The 24,832-nt window shown below is 32.6% G+C and overlaps 1 protein-coding gene across 2 annotated transcripts; it reads left to right on the forward strand.

Moving 5' to 3' along the window:
* Positions 1–998: 998 nt before the first annotated feature.
* On the forward strand, positions 999–15,748 carry gxylt1a (glucoside xylosyltransferase 1a). 2 transcript variants are annotated; one of them, XM_073832025.1, is made up of 8 exons: positions 999–1,217; positions 2,841–2,933; positions 3,127–3,298; positions 3,566–3,697; positions 4,188–4,439; positions 6,767–6,890; positions 6,993–7,165; positions 14,509–15,748. In XM_073832025.1, exons 1-8 carry the CDS (start codon positions 1,048–1,050, stop codon positions 14,680–14,682), a joined length of 1,290 nt encoding a protein of 429 aa, XP_073688126.1. In that variant the 5' UTR covers positions 999–1,047; the 3' UTR covers positions 14,683–15,748. The 2 variants fall into 2 exon arrangements, with proteins under 2 accessions (XP_073688126.1, XP_073688127.1); XM_073832026.1 differs by lacking the exon at positions 2,841–2,933.
* Positions 15,749–24,832: the final 9,084 nt, after the last annotated feature.

The following is a 24,832-nucleotide window of genomic DNA, read 5'->3' on the forward strand; positions in this document are numbered from 1 at the left end:
AATATTATATATTCTATAAAACACAATTTACAAGCATGGATATGATAGATAGAAAGATAGATAAAAAGGCAGATAACCATGGTTTTTATCATAGTAAAACTACTTAATTTCCTTTTGTATGATTCTGAGATTATTAAATCAATCAGACAACTGTATTAATAAAATCATAGCCATTGGAGGTAACAGATATACATATATTCTTATTCCTATAACAATGGAAGGTTGAAAGTTTTGTTTGTGATAAATTTCAGTTTGTGTCTATATATATGTTTACAGAAATGAGGTGTTTATTGTTATTTTACTATATTTAAGTACAATTGCTTTAAGCTTGTACTTGCCAATGATTGATGTGTGTGGTGTTTTCAGGGGTATAACTATACTTATTGTGTTATTTGTTTATAAAATGTATTTTTAATGTCTATTTGCCTATTTGTGCATTTCATCATATGGTCCATTTAAAAGATTATACGCATTAATAATGATTTTAATGCAAAGCAGATAACTGGGGTTTTGCTTTTCTCTGGCACACGTTGTGTTTTCTTGCCTCTGCAAAAAAAAGTGCATAACTCTTATATAGTGTACACAAATCTTGCTTACATAAAATCAGATGCACTTTTATCAACTTTTTGTCATTTGGATTTTTTCTCCTTTGCTTTTCCATCCATTTTCTGACTTCTATTTGCTGTGACATCAATAACCTCACATATATAGGACAGAAATAGGCATTAAATGCACATTTTGTAATGCCAGGATTGTATTAATATTACGCATGTTATTTTAAAAATAATATAAATTGTAAAAATATTTATAAATCGTTTTTGGATTTTCACTCGAAAACATTTTCCCCAAATTAAACTATTATAAAATATTATATAATGAGCGATAACGTGACGTTCGGTCGGGAAGGCGGAGCCACGCAGTCACGTAACCGACGTTCCAGGAAGTTTTCGAAACAGCTACTTAATATTCATGAGCACGCCTCCGCCATAGTAGGTTAGTGAAGCGAGCAGCGTGATTTATCTCCATGGCTGCTGCTTTAGCTCTAAAATGCGGCGGTATCTTCGAGTCCTGTTCGTCTGCACGCTATTAGTGTTCTGCTCGCTGCTCTACATCTGTAATCAACTGGTGTCGTCGCTGGAGAGCGCGGATCAGCAGGAGCGAGCGGCGCGGACACGCGCAGCGGACCCAGGCCTGAGTGAACGCGCGCAGGATGACAGGTAACTTACAGAAACAAAACCACACACAACAACAGCAGCATATGCAAACATCTAACAGTTATGCAAACGACGACACAAAAGTGGACTTATAAACACTGGACTCATGCTGTGACGGCTTTAAACTTGCTTTAACGACTGGACAGGTGTGATTAAATAAGCCAAAGCTGCCTTTTTGAGTAGTTTGTTGCGGCGGATAGACATATAAGGCTGCTGTGTTTATTTAACAGTTGTTTAGGATGAATTTAATCCTGCTAATTGTTTACTTGGTTCAGTTTAGCTAACATCTAATTAATATTCATAAGCTTATTTCGTAGTAGTTGTCGTTAATTGGCTCGCTGAGTAGCGCCAATCTGCCTTTCAGCCAATCAGCGAGGCCTACTGGACGAACGTCCTGTTACGTAATTAATATTCATGATCCAGGTCATATAGAGTTCAGTTTGGCTAATGACAGGTTTGCATTTTATTATTATTCGTTTTTCACCGCAGAATTAGTGATTTGGGCTTTTTCTTGTTAGTAAAGGGTTTATTTTTCCAATAATTTAGATGCCAGCGAGCCCTAAATATGATCGAAAAGCAGCTGTATAGTATACTTTATTTTCATGAATAAGGACCCTGTCACATTAATTGTAATTATTGTACTCTTTTAAAATATGTTTCATATTTATTTTGATATAATTGTATTATTACTATTATTTTAACGTATATTTATTTATTTAGTTTTTTCTCTAACTCTTCCCTAGACACCAGTTTGAAAACCCCTGTGTAATTACATATTATTATTATTTATCTATTATATATTTATTTATCTGAATTAAACAGGCATTTGTCTTATACCGATCCTATATTAATCTAATTTTAATTGTTTCCTGATTTATTATAATTTATTTCAAATAATAACATAAAATAAACAATAGTTTGATTATTATTTTATTTCTTCAATTATTTTTAAATAATACAGTTTTATTGTTTTATTTTATTACTTTTTTTAAATATAATTTTATTTATTTATTTACTTCCCCAGACACCAGTTTGAAAACCCCTTTGTTATTACATATTTTATTTATTTATTTATCTATTATTTATTTATTTTTGTATTTCATTTTATTTCTTTTTTGTTAATAAATAATAGTTTTATTATTTTATTTTTATTTTATTGTTTTTTTATTTTAGTAATTTGTTCTCTAAATTCTTCCTCAGGCACCAGTTTGAAAACCCCTGTGTTATTACATATTTTTATTTATCCATTATATATCCATATATATATATATATATATATGTTACAGATTGTTTGTTTGCCAATTTATTTTAAACATCTTTTAATAGTTTACTGATGTATCGTTTATTTTAAAATAATAAAATGAAATTGTAAAATGGTATTATTTATTTAATTATTTGAATTCTTATTTTGCATTTTATATTTTTTATTTATGAATAATTATTTATTATTTATTAAATTAAAAATTTTAATAAAAATATTTATATATTTATTTATTTATTTATTTAACATTATTAATGAAAAATTACGTCCTTTCTACACAGTCCTAGGCGTCACGTTACAGATATTTGAGGGCGTCTCTAAAGCTGATTTGTGTGTTAATGTCGAGGCTGTTTGTCTCCTATCAGGTGTAATTCAGGCTCTGTCACTCATTGGGAAGCGTATTGGAGAATCAGCGCCGCGGTTTGCCCAAACACCTGTGTTACGGACTGGGCTCTTAGGTACGCCGCTGACCTGAGCTTCAGCTCTAGATGTAGACTGGTCTGTCTGTGCGGTTTAATGTTGAGCTGTTGAGCGTCGCTGCCTCTAGATAATCCAGCTCTTGTGTTGACGGTGTTTGCATCTGTGTTCTAGTTTGCAGAAGCAGCTGTTAGTATTCTATCATCTTCATGCTGTCTCTTGTGTCTGGTTCAGGTCTGCTCCTCATGAAGCGGGGCGTTTGGAGCCGGTGGGGCTGGCGGTGGTGGCCTGTGGCTCCAGACTGGAGGAGACGCTCACTATGCTCAAATCTGCCGTCCTCTTCAGCAGACATTTGCACTTTCACATTTTCGCAGAAGACCAGCTCCATGCCGGATTCAGACAGATGGTGAGCACATATGTGTTCAACATTAACTATACACCACTGCTCAACGGTTTGAGATCAGTACGGTTTGTAAAGTACTGTGTTTATTTGATTAAAATTACAGAAAAATAACTGTAATATTGTGAAATGTTAATGCAATTTAAAATAGTGGTTTTCTATTTTAATATACTTTAAAATAGTTTATTCATGTGATACTTTTGTTAGGATTCTTTGATAAATAAAATGTTACCAGCACTTGTTGACCTTCATGAAATCTCATCTCTCACGCAGCTGGAGTCGTGGCCACAGAGATTTCGCTCCAAGTTCAACTACAGCATTTACCCCATAACCTTCCCCGGCGATAACGCCAGAGAATGGAAGAAGCTCTTCAAACCCTGCGCTTCACAGAGACTCTTCCTTCCTGTGAGTATCTGAACACAACAAGAGATGACATGGTAGACCTAAACATAACACATATACACACACTACTCACAATAAGTTAGGGATATTGTTATTAACATGAGTACATGAGTAATAATCTATGAGAAGAAACACCATTTTCACCCCCCCCCCCCCCCCCCAAAAAAAATGATAAAAAATTGCACTCTCTATTGTGAAAAATATATGTATGTATACCTAAAATACTTCAAAACTTTAAGCTTTTACAGCTGCTTTAAACTTTCTCAAGCCAACCTACAGTTCCCTCGATATCTAGTTGTATCTAGTCTTTTTTTCAATTAGAAATGTCACTTTACCAAAGTAAAATTGTAATTTCATGTCAAACAAGCAACAAGCTAATTTGTTACTTTGGACGCTTTGAAGTTTGTGTTTCCAGTTCAGAGCAGAACTGTGGAAATGTAGTTTTTTTGTCTGACAGGAAGTGTCTGAACTGACTCTGCTGCTGGTTTCTCAGCTGATTTTAAAGCAGGTGGACTCTGTGCTGTATGTGGACACTGATATCCTGTTCCTGCGGCCGGCGGAGGACGTCTGGAGCTTCCTGTCGCGGTTTAACGGCAGTCATGTGGCGGCGATGGCACCGGAGCACGAGGAGCCGCGGATCGGCTGGTATAACCGCTTCTCACGACATCCGTACTACGGTAAAACTGGCCTCAACTCAGGAGTCATGCTGATGAACATGAGCCGCATCAGAGACACACACTTCAAGGTACAACACACCTGTCACTCATTTAGTTCATGATACTCACTGATGACTAAACTGACATTTCTCACACACACATGTGTGCAGTTAAGGATAAAATACATGATTTATCTTTTATTTGTGAGATTGATATTTTGGCCAGTTCATGAATATTTAGCTATTTTGTGATTCATTGTTTTAAATGGACACTAAGGAGTTAAAGCTGGAAAATAATTACTTGCATATTTAGAATAAAGAATTTATTGTAAAATATTAAAAACATAATGGATGGTATCTATTGCATCACAATACAAATGCTTTCTCGTTTAACTTTAAAAGAAAAAAGAAAAGAAAACAATGCACTAAAGAGTTATTATCTAGTTCTAATAAAATTATCAAATAAATTAAGAAATTTCTCAAATACTGTATGTAAAAGCTGCAGATTTATTACAATACAGGCATAAAATGTTATAATATTAAAATATTGTGACCAGTATATATTGCATCTCGATGCATGCACTTTGACTTTTAACATTGAATTGATTGAGAAAAGATGTTAAAGTTTATACAAATTATATTTAAATAACAAAACAGTCATAAATTATGAAAAACTTCAAATATTAAAATATTATGACTAATATCTATTACATCTCAATGCATACACTTTCTTTTTAACATTGAATTGATTTAGAAAAAAAAAAGAAAATATTTTAATGCACTGAATAGTTAATCGAAGAATTAATACTTAAATCTAAAAAAAAAAAAATGACAAAACAGTCATAAAATGACAAAAAAACATCAAATATTAAAATATTATGACCAGTATATATTGCATCTCAATGCATGCACTTTGTCTTTTAACGTTGAATTTATTGAGAAAAAAAATCACAAAATATTTTAATGCACTGAAAAATTTAGTGTTATTGCCTAATCTACAGAAATTATAAAAATGTTAAGACTTGTAGAAATTATATTAAAATAACAAAACAGTCATAAATGATGAAAAACTTCAAATATTTAAATATTATGACTAATATCTATTACATCTCAATGCATACACTTTGTCTTTTAACATTTAATTGATTTAGAAAAAATTTAAAATATGTTAATGCACTGAAGAGGTAATCGAAGAATTAATACTTAAATTTAAAAAAATAATGATAATTACAAAACAGTCATAAAATGCCAAAGAAAAAAAACATCAAATGTTTAAAATATTATGACTAATATCTGTTACATCTCTCTTTTAACTTTAAATTGATTAAGAAAAAAAATATATTTTAATGCACTGAAGAGTTAATTGCATTATTATTAGTCAGATCAATATATATATATATATATATATATATATATATATATATATATATATATATATAAAATGTTTAGACATTACAAATTATGTTAAAGGAGCAAAATAATTACTTGGAAAATTACAAAACAGTCATAAAATGATGAAAAACTTTTTGTCTTTTAACATTGAATTGATTTTATTTTTATTTTAGAAAAAATTCTGATCTTTGGATCGTTCTATTTATCAAAGAATCCTTAAAAAATAAGTAAAAAAAAAATAAAAAGGATGAAGACTGGAGTAATGATGCTGAAAATTTACCTTTGATCAAAGGAATAAATTACATTGTAAAATATATTTACTTAGAAAGCATATATTTTAAATGGTAAAAATATTACTTTTTTTACTGTATTTAAAAAACATCTTACTGTTCAAAAACTTTTGACTGGTAGTGTATAAATAACCTTAAATTTTATATATATATATATATATATATATATATATATTGTGTTCTTATCATTTATATATATATATATATATATATAAAATAAATGATAAGAACACAATTTATTATTTAAACTTTTTAGATTTTTTAAATAAGTCTATATAGTTTTTATTAATTCTTTCTTAACCTCATAAACTGAATAAATTGAATGTTGCTTTTTTATTCGTATTTTATTTCAGTTAAAGTCTATTTTATTTCAAGTTAACAAACTTTTTTTTTACACACACACAAATATATATACATTTTTTTTTTTTTTGCTAAAGAGTTAACAGGAACATTATTACTTAGATTTCATTAAAAAAATACTTTTTAAAAATTATTTTAATGTTGATGCATTTTTATTTGTGAACGTCTGACCAGCAGAGGTCAGTGTTGTGTTACTCTTGCTCATTGTCCCATATTTCCACATCACTGAAGCGGTTTCATCATTTATTTATGAGACATATACATGAGTCTGAGTGGGAATAATTATGTAAAAACATGCACAGATCATCCACCTGAGACAGACTGATGAACACGAGAGTGTGTGTATTATATATGTATATATGTGTGTTTGACTAGAACGACATGACCACAGTGGATCTGAAGTGGGCCGATCTCCTGATGCCTCTGTTACACAAATACAAGCTGAACATCACTTGGGGAGACCAGGACCTGCTCAACATCATCTTCCACCATAACCCAGGTGCAGCAGCTCATCCTCAGCATCATGTGTGCATTAGAGACAGATGTGCAGCGCTGTGCAGATGTGGCTGTAGCTGATGAGTGTTAATGATTGTGATCACAGAGAGTCTGCTGCTGCTGGAGTGTGAGTGGAACTATCGTCCGGATCACTGTATCTACGGCAGCAACTGCATCACCGCCGAACACCACGGCATTTACATTCTCCACGGCAACCGCGGCGTTTACCATGACGACAAGCAGCCCGCCTTCAGAGCCGTTTATGACGCCATTCAGCAGGTGAGATCTCAGTTATTACCAGTAATGTCTACATCTACGACCGGAAACTAACAATGAAATTAATTGTTCTACTGTTTTTTCTAGAAAAAAAAAAAAATATATATATATATATATATATATATATATATATGTATGTATGTATGCATATAATAAATAGGAGAAGATCACTTTTTAAAACTTAACCTGGGAAAAATAAATAAATAAATAAATATTTAAATAAATAAATATATAGACTACCGTTCAAAAGTTTGGGGTCAGTAAGACATTCTAATTTGCTGATTTATTATTAGAATGATGATCAATGTTGGATAACATCAACAGCTGTGCTGACAAATATTTTTTGGAACCTGTGATTTTTTTTTTTTTTCCACAGGATTCTTTCATGAATAACAAGTTTTAAAAGTACAGTGTTTATTCAAAATATAAATATTTTACAACAATGTAAATTATTTATTATTAACTTTTATTATTCCATGGAATGTCTGGATACTGGATTCTGATTGGCTGGCAGGTGTGCAGTAAAACCGTTTAATGCACAGGTAGTTCCAAGTCAGTTTAATCACCGTTCTATATTAATGCGCTGCTTTAATTGATGCACGCAAACACAGAGAGAGAGAGAGAGAGAGAGAGAGAGAGAGAGAGAGAGCATTGCACATACATAAACTTCTTGTCAGCGCTTTCCCGCGATCCTTATTAAAATAGCCTAGATACTAGATCGCTACATTATATTCCTCAGCAACGGGGTGGTAAAACTGCTGTTTGTGAATGAATTGTTGTTTGTAGAGAGCGACGCACAGCATGCAGGCAGGTAACGTTACGCACACACACAACTGTCATCTCTATCTCTCTCGCACTTCACTCTCTCTCTCGGTCGATCGATAATTTACTGAAACAAATGCTATAATTCATTCAAATAAATGTGATCTTACCGCACTATTTCATCTCTGTGTCTGATTTGAAGCGGGCAGAATGCTAGAGCTGTGTGTCATAACTGACGAAAATAACCGTCTTTTTTGTCCATACGCTTTGCGTCGGGCGGTTATTAGCCTCCACGTTGTGCATTTAAAATCCTTTAATGCACAGCAAACCGTTGATTATCCCTTACATAAACTTTTAATTATTAACTTAATACATCCTTGGTGAATAAAAGTATTAATTTCTTAAAAAAAAAAAAGAAACAATAAAAATGTACTGACCCCAAACTTTTGAACGGTAGTGTATTAATTTTAAGTTAACTTGAAATAAAATAGACTTTAACTGAAATAAAATATGAATGAAAAAGTAACATTTAATTTACTCCATTTATGAAGTTGGGATAAAATTAAAGGTATATACACTATATTAATAAAAAAAAAATCTAATAAAAATTGCAAGAACATACAACAAAATTACAACATACAACAAAAAAAAGTATTAAAAGATTCTCAGGTATTTTCCAAGACAGAATTTTTCATTTTTAATCAGTTAACTATTATTTATATAAAAAAAAAAAAGAAATAAAAAAAAAAAATATATATATATATATGGACCACAAAACCAGTCTTAAGTCGCTGGGGTATATTTGTAGCAATAGCCAAAAATACATTGCATGGGTCAAAATTATTGATTTTTCTTTTATGCCAAAAATCATTAGGAAATTAAGTAAAGATCATGTTCCATGAAGATTTTTTTGTAAAATTCCTACTATAAATATATCAAAATGTAATTTTTGATTTGTAAAATGCATTGTTAAGAACTTAATTTGAACAACTTTAAAGGTGATTTTCTCAGTATTTTTGATTTTTTTGCACCCTCAGATTCCAGATTTTCAAATAGATGTATCTCGGCCAAATATTGTCCTATCCTAACAAACCACACACCAATAGAAAGTATGTATAAATCTCAGTTTTGTCAAATTTACCCTTATGACTGGTTTTGTGGTCCAGGGTCACATATATATAGTCAGAAATATAGTCAGAAATATGCATGTTGTTAGAATTTTTTTACATTAATATTTTATTACACTGAATGACAATGAAAAAAAAAACATTTTATATTATGAATATTCCAGGTCATTCATCAGTTATATTTTGGGTTGTTTTTAGCTGGTGTGTCTGTTGTGAAGTCGCGGTGGCTCTCCTGCGGCGAGTGTTTAATATGGTCATGGTGTGATTTCATTAGGTGTGTTTGCGTAACCCATAAAATCTAATTAGACGCTGTTAATCAGTGCACGCCTCTGGTGCTGCTGAGGTTCAGTGTGTGTGTGTGTGTGTGTGTGTGTGTGTGTGTGTGTGTGTGTTTATATATAAATGTGTGTGTGTGTGTGTGGATGGATGGACACCTGTTCAGGTGCTGCTGTAGCCAAACGCTCTAATGAGCTCAGATGTGTGTTTGGAGCGTCCTCCTCTCTGTCTTCAAGCTGCCAGTGATGTTTCCTGATCCAGCTGGCAGCTCTAGAGTCTCAGGGTTTGTGGAGTCTTTTTCCCACAGTTCACACTCGCCCCGTGCCGTCGCTGAGCTTCAGCTGTGAACGTAGCAGGAATGTTGTGAGTGTCGTGAAATAATCTATATATAATAGCCGATTCGTATTGTCCTTGCTATAGCAGAGCAAAATAATGAATATACAACTCAATGTTATTTGACTGGACCAATGGTTTTCAAACCAGGGGTCCAGCAAAGAGTTACGGTAGAAAACATGGTTTGTACAATATAAAAAGAATTACCATCACTAGGTGGCACTGTCTTCAAACTTCTGAGGTACATTCAGGACATGGTGTTGATGATCCATAACGATTTTTGTGCAGATATGTCAAATGGTTCAAAATATATCGCAATTCATGACAAATTTCAAAATAGCGGACACAGGGTTCAGCCCGATCCTGGTAAAATTAATATGGCATGACTCAAGGAATCCATAGATGCGAATATCATGATTCTGACTAACAGTTCAAAAGTTATAAGCCAAAATTAGCATTTTTGGTATCTCACAACTCATAGGTGCTGCTGTTCCCAGCTTTGGCATGGACCCTCAGATCATGGTGTTGATGTAGTGTACCAAGTTTCATTTCGATTTATCAAAGATACAGCCTCTGAACCAATTTTGGGTTGGCCTTAAGTTCACAATATCATAACTTTTTTTTTTTTTCACTAGTAATTCTGTCCAGTCATTTCTGTGCAGTCATAAAGGTCAACTAAGTAAATTTTGTGAAGAATTTGATCAATTTTAAAGGAGGAGTAGCGAAAAAGCAATACTGTACTTTTCAAAATGGCCACTACTGTAATGGGTGGAGTTTTAATGTTAGCCGTTGAATGTGATCAGCAGGATGAGAGGAATGGGGTGTACTAAGTTTCATTTTTCTAGAATTAGGGGTTTCGGAGTTATTACCATTTTAATGTTGAGATTTTGAACTTGTGGTGGCGCTATAGAGTTGATCCTAGAGACCCCAAAATTGGTCAGATCACTATTCATGGCCATCACTACAATTGTGCCAAATTTTATAATTTTCCTATGTTCCCTTCATAGGCCTGCCATAGACTCCCATTGGACAAAAATAATAATAAATAACTCCTACAAAGACAGTCTGTATGCCATTCTGTAAAAGTGTGCATTTTCTGTATCTCACGACTCATAGGTGGCACTGTTCCCAGCTTTGGCATGGACCCTCAGATCATGGTGTTGATGTAGTGTGCCAAGTTTCATTTCGATTTATCAAAGATACAGCCTCTGAACCAATTTTGGGTTGGCCTTAAGTTCACAATATCATAACTTTTTTTCTTCACTAGTAATTCTGTCCAGTCATTTTTGTGCAGTCAAAAAGATCAATTTTGTGAAGAATTAGATCAATATTCAAGGAGGAGTAGTGAAAAACAATACTGTGCTTTTCAGAATGGCTGCTACTGTAATGGGTGGAGTCTTAATGTTAGCCATTGAATGTTTGGATCAGGTGTACTACGTTTCATTTTTCTAGAATTAGGGGTTTCGGAGATATTACCATTTTAATGTTGAGATTTTGAACTAGTGGTGGCGCTATAGAGTTGATCCTAGAGACCCCAAAATTGGTGAGATCACTATTCATGGTCATCACTACAATTGTGCCAAATTTCATAATTTTCCTATGTTCCCTTCATAGGGCTGCCATAGACTCCCATTGGACAAAAATAATAATAAAGAACGCCTACAAAGACAGTCTGTATGCCATTCTGTGAACATAAGGGAATGTTCTGCTCAAGAACGAAAGGTCAAAAGGTCTTATTATTAAACATGTTAAAAAACATTAAGTAAATTAATTAATTAAAAAAAAGGACATAAATATGTTTGTTTTTAACAAATTGTATTCTAATGAAAAACATACAGATTTGTGCTGGTTTTCCTCTGCATCAGTGGAGTTTGGTTGGCAGAGTGTGTGTGTTTGGTCTTTATGGTCAGCGGTTCTCTCATATCACAGGAAGTATCGTGCACCATTAGCTAAATGAGCGCTGCCATTAGCGCCATCCCATGATTCAGCTGGATGCATCTCATCGTTTCTACACTCACTGAGTTCATGTCCAGATCAACCACCCCAACACAGGAGCTCCACGTATATCAGAAACCTGAAAAACTCTACTCAGCTGTTTTCAACATAATAATAATATTAAATGTTGTTTTGAGCAGCAAATAGGAATATTAGAATGATTTCTGAAGATCATGTGACACTGAAGACTGCAGTAATGATGCTGAAAATTCAGCTTTGGCAACAGGAATAAATTACATTTGAAAATATTTTCAAATAGAAAACAGTTATTTTAAATAGTAAAAATATATCTATATTTTATCTATTTATCTACCCATCTTTGATAATTTGCTAATTATTTATTCTTAAGTCAAGTCACATTTATTTACATAGTGATTTATACAATACAGATTGTTTTAAAGCAGCTTCACTGTAATAAACAGGAAAACAACAATGTTAAAGTTGCAAAAATTATGAAACTATTATGAGACTAATTCAGCTTCAGAAGACAATAATGCAATTTTTCAGATCAGTTCAGTTGAATGTTGATTCAGTTCAGTTTAATAACAGTTAATGTTGCAGTATTCATCAACTGTGAAACAAGTATTCACTGATTATTATTATTCATGGATTTGTTTTTTGGGCCCGAGCCCAAATTGAGAAAGCCAACTTACTAAAATGCTATTTAAACGTATTCTTCTTCTTCTTCTTCTTCTTCTTCTTCTTCTTCTTCTTCTTCGACTAAAATTTTTGGCCGCTACTCCTCCTATAGTTTTAATCTATGTATCGATACTAGTAACTTGCTAATCACGTTAGAAACATACTAGAAACTTGCTTAAAACATGTAAAAATATATGCTAGTAACATGCTTATCATGCTAATAACTTATTAATCAGGTTAAAAACATGCTAGCAACTTGTGAAACATGTTAGCAACATGATAGAAGCATGTTTATCATGCTAGAAACTTGCTAATCATGATAGGAAACATGCTAGTAACTTGTTAATCATGTTAATAACATGTTAACAACTTGCTAATCATGTTAGAAACATGCTAACAACTCGTCAATCATACTAGGAACATGCTAGCAAATTGCTAATCATGTTAGAAACATGTTAACAACTTGCTAATCATGATGTAAACTTGTTAACAAATTGTTAATCATGTTGGAAACATGCTAACAACTTGTTAATCATGCTAGCCACATGTTAACATGTTAATCATGCTAGAAACATGCTAGCAACTTGGTAATCACTTTAGAATCATGCTAACAACACACTAGTAACATGCCAGTCATGTTAACAACATATTAATCAGGTTAAAAACATGCTAGCAACTTGTGAAACATGTTAGCAACATGATAGAAGCATGTTTATCATGCTACAAACATGTTAGAAACTTGCTAATCATGTTAGGAAACATGCTAGTAACTTGTTAATCATGCTAATAACATGTTAACAACTTGTTAATCATGTTAGCAACTCACTAATAATGCTAGAAACATGCTAACAATTCGTCAATCATACTAGGAACATGCTAGCAAATTGCTAATCATGTTAGAAACATGTTAACAACTTGTTAATCATGCTGTAAACTTAACAAATTGCTTATCATGTCGGAAACATGCTAGCAACTTGTTAATCATGCTAGCCACATGTTAACAACATGTTAATCATGCTATAAACATGCTAGCAACTTGGTAGTCACGTTAGAATTATGCTAACAACACACTAGTAACATGCCAGTCATGTTAGAAACATGTTAACAACATATTAATCAGGTTAAAAACATGCTAGCAACTTGTGAAACATGTTAGCAACATGATAGAAGCATGTTTATCATGCTACAAACATGCTAGCAACTTGCTAATCATGTTAGAAACATGTTAGCAACTTGCTAATCAATTTATAAACATGCTAACAACTTGTTTATCATGTTAAAAGCATACTAGCAACTTGCTAATCATGTTAGAAACATGCTAAAACATGTTAACCATGCTAGAAACAATGCTAGCAACTTTAAGCTTTTAAAGCTACTTCAAACTTTAAACTATTTCCGACTGAAAACAACTTTTTAAAGCTTTTAAACTTTCTGATCCGGCTTTCTTAAGCCAACTTAAACTTTTTGGTAACACTTTAGAACAGGTAACACCTATTAACTATTAACTATGACTTTTCCCTCAATAAATTCCTAATTTGCTGCTTATTAATAGTTTGTAAAGTAGTTGTTAGGTTTAGGTATTGGGTAGGATTAGGGATGTAGAATAAAGCATTAATAGGTGCTTAATTACTGCTAATAAATGCCAATATTCTAGTAATATGCATGCTAATAAGTCATAGTTAATAGTTAATAGGTGTTACCTATTCTAAAGTGTTACCAACTTTATCTAGCTATTATTATTTTTATCTATTTATTTATTCATTTTCAATGTTTTGGGGCCCTTAACATACTCGAAAACTCTTGAAACTTTGCACACATGTTGGAATCTGCGGCCATCAGGGCCAGACAGAGTTTGACATGAACTAACAGTAAACAATATATTTGTGCAGCATTTATTAATATATATTTTCTAAATAGTCATGTTCATGTTAATGCAAAGTATGTAAGCTAATGTTAAAAGATACAACTTTACTTTTTAATAATGTATGAATACTTTTTTTTGCTTAATATTAATACATGCTATTTAATTAATGATATAATTATTATATGGGCACAGTTTTCCTGATGCTATCGGTATCGGCTTGGGCCCGTCATCGCTGCTTGCAGCTACATTTTTGTTTTAGTTTTTTCCGCAGAGGTCTTGTATTAGACTGACTCTGATCTGTTTGTCTATTCGTATGAAGGATTTCTGACGCTCTTCTGTCTGGTTTTCAGTTTCCATTCGAGGAAGATCCGGTCCGTGGTTTGCTTCTGCCGCTGGAGGAGAAGCTGAAGAGCGCGGATCACACGTACTGCGGCCGATCCCGACACGTCTTCACCAAACGACTGCGCCAGACCATCAGAGACCTTCAGAAAGATCACGACACCCCCAGACGAACGAAGGTTTGAGTTAGAGCTCGATTACGAACGACCGCTTTAGATCAGAGCGTTTGTTTGGTCAACCTCAGATACGATCCAGACGATCAGCGGCTGACAATCAGTGTCTACAAACACACATCCTTCAAATACTGAGCCTCACGTCTGACAGACTCATCAGGGACCTGCGTTTGATTTAACATACAGTGAGTGCCCTTAATCAGGTAGGTTCACTACAGAAAGGTTTACAGTAGTTCACATTTGATAACAGTTACTGATCTTAAAAGGAATAGTTGCACTCAGCATCCTCAGCATCTGAGATTAGGATTTGAGTTTTGGAGAAGTGTGTCATTCCATCACTTGCTCACCAATGGATGTGAATGGGTGCCGTCAGATTGAGAGTCCAAACAGCTCATAAAAAACATCACAATAATCTACAAGTAATCCACACCGCTCCAGTCTATCAGTTAACATCTTGAGAAGACATAAGCTGAAACAAGTCCATCATTAAGACGTTTTTAACTAAACAAAATTAGTCCGTAGCAGTTCCTCAAGTGAAAAAATCCATTAAAATCCAGCCACATATTTGTTTAGAGCTGTTTTGGCTTGTAAACAATGCTTGATCTGTGCAGATTTCTCTCCTGATTCAGACCAGACCACTTTTTCGCCAATGGATGTGAATGGGTGCCGTCAGATTGAGAGTCCAAACAGCTCATAAAAAACATCACTATAATCCACAAGTAATCCACACCGCTCCAGTCCATCAGTTAACATCTTAAGAAGACATAAGATGAAACAAGTCCATCATTAAGACGTTTTTAACTAAACAAAATTAGTCCGTAGCAGTTCCTCAAGTGAATAAATCCATTAAAATCCAGCCACATATTTGTTTAGAGCTGTTTTGGCTTGTAAACAATGCTTGATCTGTGCAGATTTCTCTCCTGATTCAGACCAGACCACTTTTTCGCCAATGGATGTGAATGGGTGCCGTCAGAATGAGAGTCCAAACAGCTGATTAAAAACATCACAATAATCCACAAGTAATCCACACCACTCCAGTCCATCAGTTAACATCTTGAGAAGACAAAAACTGAAACAAGTCCATCATTAAGACGTTTTTAACTAAGAAAATTAGTCCGTAGCAGTTCCTCAAGTGAAAAAATCCATTAAAATCCAGCCACATATTTGTTTAGAGCTGTTTTGGCTTGTAAACAATGCTTGATCTGTGCAGATTTCTCTCCTGATTCAGACCAGACCACTTTTTCGCCAATGGATGTGAATGGGTGCCGTCAGAATGAGAGTCCAAACAGCTGATTAAAAACATCACAATAATCCACAAGTAATCCACACCACTCCAGTCCATCAGTTAACATCTTGAGAAGACAAAAACTGAAACAAGTCCATCATTAAGACGTTTTTAACTAAGAAAATTAGTCCGTAGCAGTTCCTCAAGTGAAAAAATCCATTAAAATCCAGCCACATATTTGTTTAGAGCTGTTTTGGCTTGTAAACAATGCTTGATCTGTGCAGATTTCTCTCCTGATTCAGACCAGACCACTTTTTCGCCAATGGATGTGAATGGGTGCCGTCAGAATGAGAGTCCAAACAGCTCATAAAAACATCACTATAATCCACAAGTAATCCACACCGCTCCAGTCCATCAGTTAACATCTTGAGAAGACATAAGCTGAAACAAGTCCATCATTAAGACGTTTTTAACTAAACAAAATTAGTCCGTAGCAGTTCCTCAAGTGAAAAAATCCATTAAAATCCAGCCACATATTTGTTTAGAGCTGTTTTGGCTTGTAAACAATGCTTGATCTGTGCAGATATCTGTCTTGATTCAGACCAGACCACTTTTTCGCCAATGGATGTGAATGGGTGCCGTCAGAATGAGAGTCCAAACAACTGATTAAAAACATCACAATAATCCACAAGTAATCCACAGCGCTCCAGTCCATCAGATAACATCTTGAGAAGACATAAACTGAAACAAATCCATCATCAAGACATTTTTAACTCAAATACATTGAGTCCGTAATCCATAATAAAGCTTCCTCTTGTGAAAAGGTCCATCTCCTGTTGTCTTTCACATCAAAATCCAGCAACATGTTTGTTTAGAGCTGTTTTAGAGTGTGAACAGTGCTTGATCTGTGCAGATTTCCCTCCTGATTCATACTATTTGGAGGAAGCATTATGGATTATCAGGGTTCGTACAAGGTGCTTGAAGTGCTTGAATTTGACATTTTGAATTTGAAGTCCTGAAAAACCCTTGAAAATACCAACTGAAGAGGTCATTGGAAAGAGCTTGAATTATTCAAAGACAATGTCTTTGAAATAAGTTTTTATTTTTGTCAATAATTGCACTTCAAATGGAGTATCACAAATCATTTGACTCAGATTGGGACTTCAAATATAGTATTGCCAAGCACTATAATAATACTATATAATTGATTCATTTGATTCATTTCGGGACTTTCGGAGCATGTTTCACAATTCATTTCTTTCAGATCAGGATTTCGGATTTCAGATTTTTTTTCTTAAACAATGGCAAATATCAAACCATAAGTGAGATCTTTAATTAACATCCTTGAAAATCAAAAAGTAGTGCTTGAAAAGTCCTTTAAAGTCCTGGAGCTTCATTTTACTTATGAACCCTGGATTATAGAGTCGTATTTGAGTTTTGAAAAATGTCTTGATGGATTTCAGCTGTTGTCTCCAGATGTTAACTGATGGACTGGAGTGGTGTGGATTACTTGTGGATCATTGTGATGTTTTTATCAGCTGTTTGGACTCTCATTCTGACGGCACCCATTCACATCCATTGGTGAGACAGTGATGGAATGACAGAATTCTCCAAATCTGACAAACAAACTCATCCTAACCTTGAATGGACTGCATGAGTGAGTCTCTATTAGTGTTTGTGTATTTCTGCTGATCCAGGATCAGCTCTTCTCAGTTTTCATAATGATCCTCATGGGATATAAAGCAATTCCAGACCAGCACTTTTCATATTGACTGTTTCATAACCCTTCACACATGAGACGCCCACATTCATCCTATTTCTAGCTGTCAATGAAACTGTTTTCTCAGAATACTAAACAAGCTGTTATATATGTGGGGAAAAAAGCTGATTTATCAGATTTACACAAATGTTTTTATGGTGAATTTGTATTATAATCGTTTTAATCTTTATATTGTATGTCTGAAAATATAAATGTGGGATTTTAGGATTATTTCTGATACTCAGTGCCATTTCAAAATGATTTTACATTTTAATTAGTTATTTTAATTAGGGGCCAAGCACTGAAAGTGCGTAGGCGGCTATTGTATCCGTTGGCATTCTTCATCTGTTTCTTCTTCTTCTTCTGTTTCCGCTTTTGAGTCTATGGCAGCCCATAGAACCGCTTGCAGGAAAGTTGTGAAATTTGGCACAATGATAGAGTACAGTCTCAACATTAACCATAGCCAGTTTGGAGTCTCTAACTCAAACTCTCTAGCGCCACCACTCGTCCAAAGTTGCACTCATGTTTATGCTAATAAGGTTTGAACCCTAAGGCACAGAATCAAAATTCTTTCTAAATTTTTTTCTCTGAATCCTTGGGTCATGCCGACTCAAATGAACACCAAAATTTGACGTACGTTTTTTTTTTTTTTTTTTTTTTTTTTTATTAATATAATTGTTTGAAAAACCTACTTTTTCAAACTCGTCCTAGACGGTTTGTCTGATTTTTGCCAAAATTGGCTCAGATCATCTTCAGACCATGCTGGCAAAAAGTTTTGGAATTGAAGTTGATTAGGCGAACCGTTCTCGAATAACGCGCAAACGAATTTCTATGAAAAGCCCGCAAAAATGGATGTGAGGGTATATCTCCGCAACGGTTTGGTGTATTGAGACCAAACTTGATGTAACAAGCATGACCTGAGGCTACCTGCAGTGTTCCCCTGCAGTGCCACCTAGTGGTCAGGCGATACGAAAAAATGGCTATTTTTGCTTATAACTACTGAATGGTTTGGCCAACAATCTCAAAACTGTTCTTATTATATTCAGAAGGGCATGCCGAGTTGAAAATTTTTTTCCATGTCAGCCATTTTGGCCAAAAAAAATATATTTTATGAATGCATTGACGTATTGTTACAAACCTCGGTATGTGTCTTCAGCACCATGAACTGACAATACTCAAGAAGTTTGGTGGCAGCGCCACCTTGTGGTCAAAAGTTAGAATGCAATTTGCCAAAAAAGCGAATAACTTCTGATCCAAATGGCTTATTACAATGGAAGTGATATTCCCTGGGAGTTCTGAGAATATTGATACCAATAATGCCAAAATTGGCCAAACTTCTTGTCCGCTATTTTGATTAATGGTGAAAACCTACTTTTTCAAACTCCTGCTAGACCATTGGTACGATTTTCACCAAATTTGACTCATCATCTTCAGACCATGCTGACAAAAAGTTATGGATTTTGTGTCGATATTCGAAACCGTTTTCATTTAACTCATCGAAGAATTTGCTGGAAACATATGCCAAAGTGCATCCGAGGCTGTATCTCTGCAAAGCTTTGACGTATATTAGAGTAATAAACAATTCATTAAACATTTAATTATGACATTTTCAAAAATGCTAATAACTTTTGATTGCATTAGCCTATTGTAATGAAACTGGTCTCAAAATGTTCCTTAGGTCATGCCAACAGCAGATACCAATTATGCCAATATTGGCCAAACTTCCTGTCCGCTATTTTGATTAATGTTGAAAACCTACTTTTTCGAACTCCTAGACCATTGGTCCAATTTTCACCAAATTTGACTCGGATCATCTTCAGCTCATACTGACAAAGAGTTAGGGATTTCGTGTCGATATATACGAAATGGTTTTCATTTAATGCATCAACGAATTTCCAAAAATGCGAATAAATGTAGGCTAGTAATTGCATTCATCTATTGTAATGAAAGTGGTCTCAAAATAATCCTTGGCTCATGCTAACAACATGTATACCAGTTATACCATAGTTGGCCAAACTTCCTGTCATTTTGATTTGTGTTGAAAACCTACTTTTTCGAACTCCTCCTAGAATATTGGTCCGATTTTCACCAAAATCGAGTGAGATCATCTTCAGACCATGCTGATAAAGTTATGGATTTCATGTCAATCCTCATAAAATGGCTTCATTTACTCATTGTTGCAGTTGTTCTGGTGCTCCATGAAACGCTTAGCTCCTCGTTTTGCCTTAGCTGTGCTTGGCTCCGTAATTGCAGCTTGCAGCTATATTTATAATTATACTTATTCAGGTTATTTCTGACAGATTTGGCCAATGATTCAGTTGGAAACAGTTTCTGTAATAGTAAGATGTCAGTGACTCTCTTGCAGAATCTATATTCTAGATCCTAGTTTGTTATTTCACACACAAAAAAATGAAAATTATAAATTAAAGTAAAGAAAAAAATATTACGCTTTTTAATACTTCAAATATATACTGTTAATATATAACGAAAACGGTTTTGACAGGTAATTTATAATTTTAAATGAATGTGCTCTGATGTGTTACTGAGAAATTTGCAAATTAATTTAAGTGTATACCTTTGGATCCACAGGTTAAATATTTTAAATGTCTATTGTTGAAATCTAACAGAGTCTGTATTGCGTCTTAAGCGTCTGATGTGTTTGCAATGCCGACATCTGAATGATACAGTATATTTTTGTAATAAAAATTGTTTCTCTCTGAGTTGTTTTGAATTGTCTCTTCATTAGTGAACTGAGGATTAGTATTAAAATTACATTTTTAATTAACTTAATTTGTTATAGCCTACACCCAGTGTATGCAAGTGTTTAATTAATAAAGTTTCCATACACTAAATAATAATTAATAATTAATTAAGCAGCATCCTAAGGTATAGTTCGGAGAACACATGTAGGAAAGGTATATCTGTACCTTTTGAGTCTTCGTAGCGCACTAAGAGACAACGTTATCGGAGAACGCAGCCCTGATATTTACAAGATGTGGGGGGAAAAAACAGACTGGAAGAGTGTTTATGGTTTATTATCAATAATAATACTGTTTTGAATAATATTTTATAATAATAATGCCATATTTTAAATTATATTTAATATGCTATTTTGCATCAATAATTTTTTAATAATATTTTTATAATAATATAATACAATATGAATGTAATATTTAAAATTATATTTAATATGTTAATTATCATATTTTCCATACAAATTAAATAATATTTTATAATAATACAATATTCATGTAATATTTTAAATTATATTTAATGTTAATTATAAAAATTTTGCATCAACAATGTTTTAAAAAATGTTTATAATTAATATTTAAAATTATATTTATATATATAATATATACATATTTTGCATCAAGAATTAGAAAAATGATAATGACAATGTAATAAAATATTAGTGTGATTATTTTAATGTATATTTAATATTCCAATTCTAATCACATTTTGCATCAAGAATTTTTACAAATATTTTTTATAATAATATAATACAATATATTTTTAATTATATGTATAATCATGTTTTGCATCAAAACAAATTTAAATAATATTTTCATAATATCATACAATATGAATGTAATATTTTAAATTATATTTATGATCATGTTTTGCATCAATATTTTTTGAATAATATTTTTAATAAGAAATTTTTATAAGAAAATAATAAAATATTAATGTGATATTTTTAAATTATATTTGATATCTGATTTATAATCATATTTTGCATCAAGAATGTTTTGAATCATATTTTAATATTTAAAATTATATTTAATGTTAATTATAATCATATTTTAAGATTATTTACAAAGATTTATTTTTATTTTTTATAATACAATACTGATGTAATATTTTAAATTATATTTTACAATCATGTTTTGCATCAAGATTTTTTAAAATCATATTTTATAATAATTCATTTTTAAAAATTATATTTAATATGTTAATTGTAATCATATTTTGCATCAAATTAAAAAAAATTTTTTATAATAATAATAATATTAATAATACAATATCTATGTAATATTTTAGTTTATATTTAATGGTAATTAAAAAATAGTAACATATTTTGCATAAAAAAATTCCATAATATTTTATAATAATATAATGCAATATTCATGTAATGTTTTAAACTATAATATGTTATTTATAATCATATTTTGCATGAAAAATTGTTTTAAAAAATATTTTATAAGAATATAATACAATATTCATGTAATATTTTAAATGAAATAATGTTAATTATACTCATATTTTGCATGATTAAAAATTAAGTCAGTTTTTCCAATAAACATACATTTGTTTATTTAAACAGAAAGATTCGTAGCTGTATAGAAGCATTAGTGCCTGAACTAAATAATCATAATCATGTGTTGATGTCTGTGTTTAACAGCTGAATCTTGTTTTTGGATGAGCGTCTTCTCTCTGAAAGCCTCTGAGTTTAACAGGAATCCATTTGTGTGTTTGGTCTAATTATCATTTAGTCTTCATGAACCTGTTAGTTAGTGCAGTAGTCAGGGCCTGGAGCTCAACCTGCTCTGAAAGCAGCGGATGGGGTCGCCTCATTTCATTCTGAAGCGATTATGCCCGGCGGTGAGACTAAACTAAATGCCAACAAGCCCCAGTGTTTGCTAGATCCAGAATCAGATGTGGTTTGTGAGCGGCTGGGATATTGGGCTCGATGGCACTGCAGCCAGCATAAATTAAAGCAGTGAACGGGAAACGAGCCGCAATCCTGGAAACCCAGGAGCTGTTTGGGAAATGGATGAGGTGCCAGAATCTGAGCAAAAACTGTAGAGCGAGCAGGCAGAAATCTGTATTAGCTCTCAGCGCTGGACTGGTTTGAGGTGTCGCGGTTGACCGGAGAGAGAAATTATGTCACTTAAGCGTGTGTCTGTTTGGAGGCGTTTCATTGGTTGTTCGTTTATAGTGTCCCAGAAAGATGGAGCGCCACAAATAGCCCCTTACACAAAATGTGTTTATTTCTTTCATGGTGTTTTTTTTTTTTTTTTTTTTTTGGTCAGGTTTGTGAGATATAAACTCAGATGTTAGATATAAACTCGAAATTGTGACATAAACTTAGAATTGCAAGATATAAACGCAATTCTTAGGTTTAAAGTCAGAATTGCAAGATATAAACTCATGTCTAGGAATTTTTTTTAGAATTGCAATATAAACTTAGAATTGCAAAAAATAAATGTAGAATTTTGAGACATAAACTCAATTCTAGACATAAACTCAGAATTGTAAGATGTAAATGTAGAATTGCAAGATTAAACTCAGTTGTTAAATATAAACTCAGAAATCCAAAAATAAATGTAGAATTGTGAGATATAAACTCAAAATTGCAAAACTTGGAATTGTAAGATTAAACTCAGTTGTTAAATATAAACTCAGAAATCCAAAAATAAATGTAGAATTGTGAGATATAAACTCAGAATTGCAAAACTTGGAATTGTAAGATTAAACTCAGTTGTTAAATATAAACTCAGAATTGCGAGAAAAACTGAATGGTAGGATATAAATGTATATTGCGAGATATAAACTTAGTTCTAAATATAAACTCAGTTCTAGATATAAACTCAGAACTGAGAATGTAGAATTGCAAGATTAAACTCAGTTGTTAAATAGAAACGCAGAATTGCGAGATATAAACTCAGTACTAGATATAAACTCAGTTCTAAATATAAACTTAGTTCTAGATATAAACTCAGAACTGAAAATGTAGAATTGCAAGATTAAACTCACTTGTTAAATAGAAACTCAGAATTGTGAGATATAAACTCAGTACTAGATATAAACTCAGTTCTAAATATAAACTTAGTTCTAGATATAAACTCAGAACTGAAAATGTAGAATTGCAAGATTAAACTCACTTGTTAAATAGAAACGCAGAATTGCGAGATATAAACTCAGTACTAGATATAAACTCAGTTCTAAATATAAACTCAGTTCTAGATATAAACTTTGAACTGAAAATGTAGAATTGCAAGATTAAACTCACTTGTTAAATAGAAACTCAGAATTGCGAGAAATAAACTCAGTTCTAGATATAAACTCAGTTCTAAATATAAACTCAGTTCTAGATATAAACTCAGAACTGAAAATGTAGAATTGCAAGATTAAACTCACTTGTTAAATAGAAACGCAGAATTGCGTGATATAAACTCAGTTCTAGATATAAACTCAGTTCTAAATATAAACTCAGTTCTAGATATAAACTCAGAACTGAAAATGTAGAATTGCAAGATTAAACTCACTTGTTAAATAGAAACGCAGAATTGCGAGATATAAACTCAGTACTAGATATAATCTCAGTTCTAAATATAAACTCAGTTCTAGATATAAACTCAGAACTGAAAATGTAGAATTGCAAGATTAAACTTAGTTGTTAAATAGGAACTCAGAATTGCTAGATATAAACTCAGTACTAGATATAAACTTTGAACTGAAAATGGAGAATTGCAAGATTAAACTTAGTTGTTAAAAAGAAACTCAGAATTGCGAGATAAACTCTGAAAGGTAGGATGTAAATGTAGAATTGCGAGATAAACTCACTTGTTAAATATAAACTCAGAATTGTGAGAAAAACTGAATGGTAGGATATAAATGTATATTGCGAGATATAAACTTAGTTCTAAATATAAACTCAGTTCTAGATATAAACTCAGAACTGAGAATGTAGAATTGCAAGATTAAACTCAGTTGTTAAATAGAAACGCAGAATTGCGAGATATAAACTCAGTACTAGATATAAACTCAGTTCCAAATATAAACTTAGTTCTAGATATAAACTCAGAACTGAAAATGTAGAATTGCAAGATTAAACTCACTTGTTAAATAGAAACTCAGAATTGTGAGATATAAACTCAGTACTAGATATAAACTCAGTTCTAAATATAAACTTAGTTCTAGATATAAACTCAGAACTGAAAATGTAGAATTGCAAGATTAAACTCACTTGTTAAATAGAAACGCAGAATTGCGAGATATAAACTCAGTACTAGATATAAACTCAGTTCTAAATATAAACTCAGTTCTAGATATAAACTTTGAACTGAAAATGTAGAATTGCAAGATTAAACTCACTTGTTAAATAGAAACTCAGAATTGCGAGAAATAAACTCAGTTCTAGATATAAACTCAGTTCTAAATATAAACTCAGT

The sequence above is a fragment of the Garra rufa genome, chromosome 25, assembly GCF_049309525.1.
Source record: "Garra rufa chromosome 25, GarRuf1.0, whole genome shotgun sequence".
Classification (NCBI taxonomy): Eukaryota; Metazoa; Chordata; class Actinopteri; order Cypriniformes; family Cyprinidae; genus Garra; species Garra rufa.

Bases quoted from the DNA above. Each gene is read 5' to 3' on its own strand.
- gxylt1a (XM_073832025.1), top strand. From the start codon at position 1,048: ATGCGGCGGTATCTTCGAGTCCTGTTCGTCTGCACGCTATTAGTGTTC. The intron at 2,934-3,126 runs GTACGCCGCTGA...TGTCTGGTTCAG, and splicing joins GTTACGGACTGGGCTCTTAG to GTCTGCTCCTCATGAAGCGG. The intron at 7,166-14,508 runs GTGAGATCTCAG...TCTGGTTTTCAG, and splicing joins TTTATGACGCCATTCAGCAG to TTTCCATTCGAGGAAGATCC.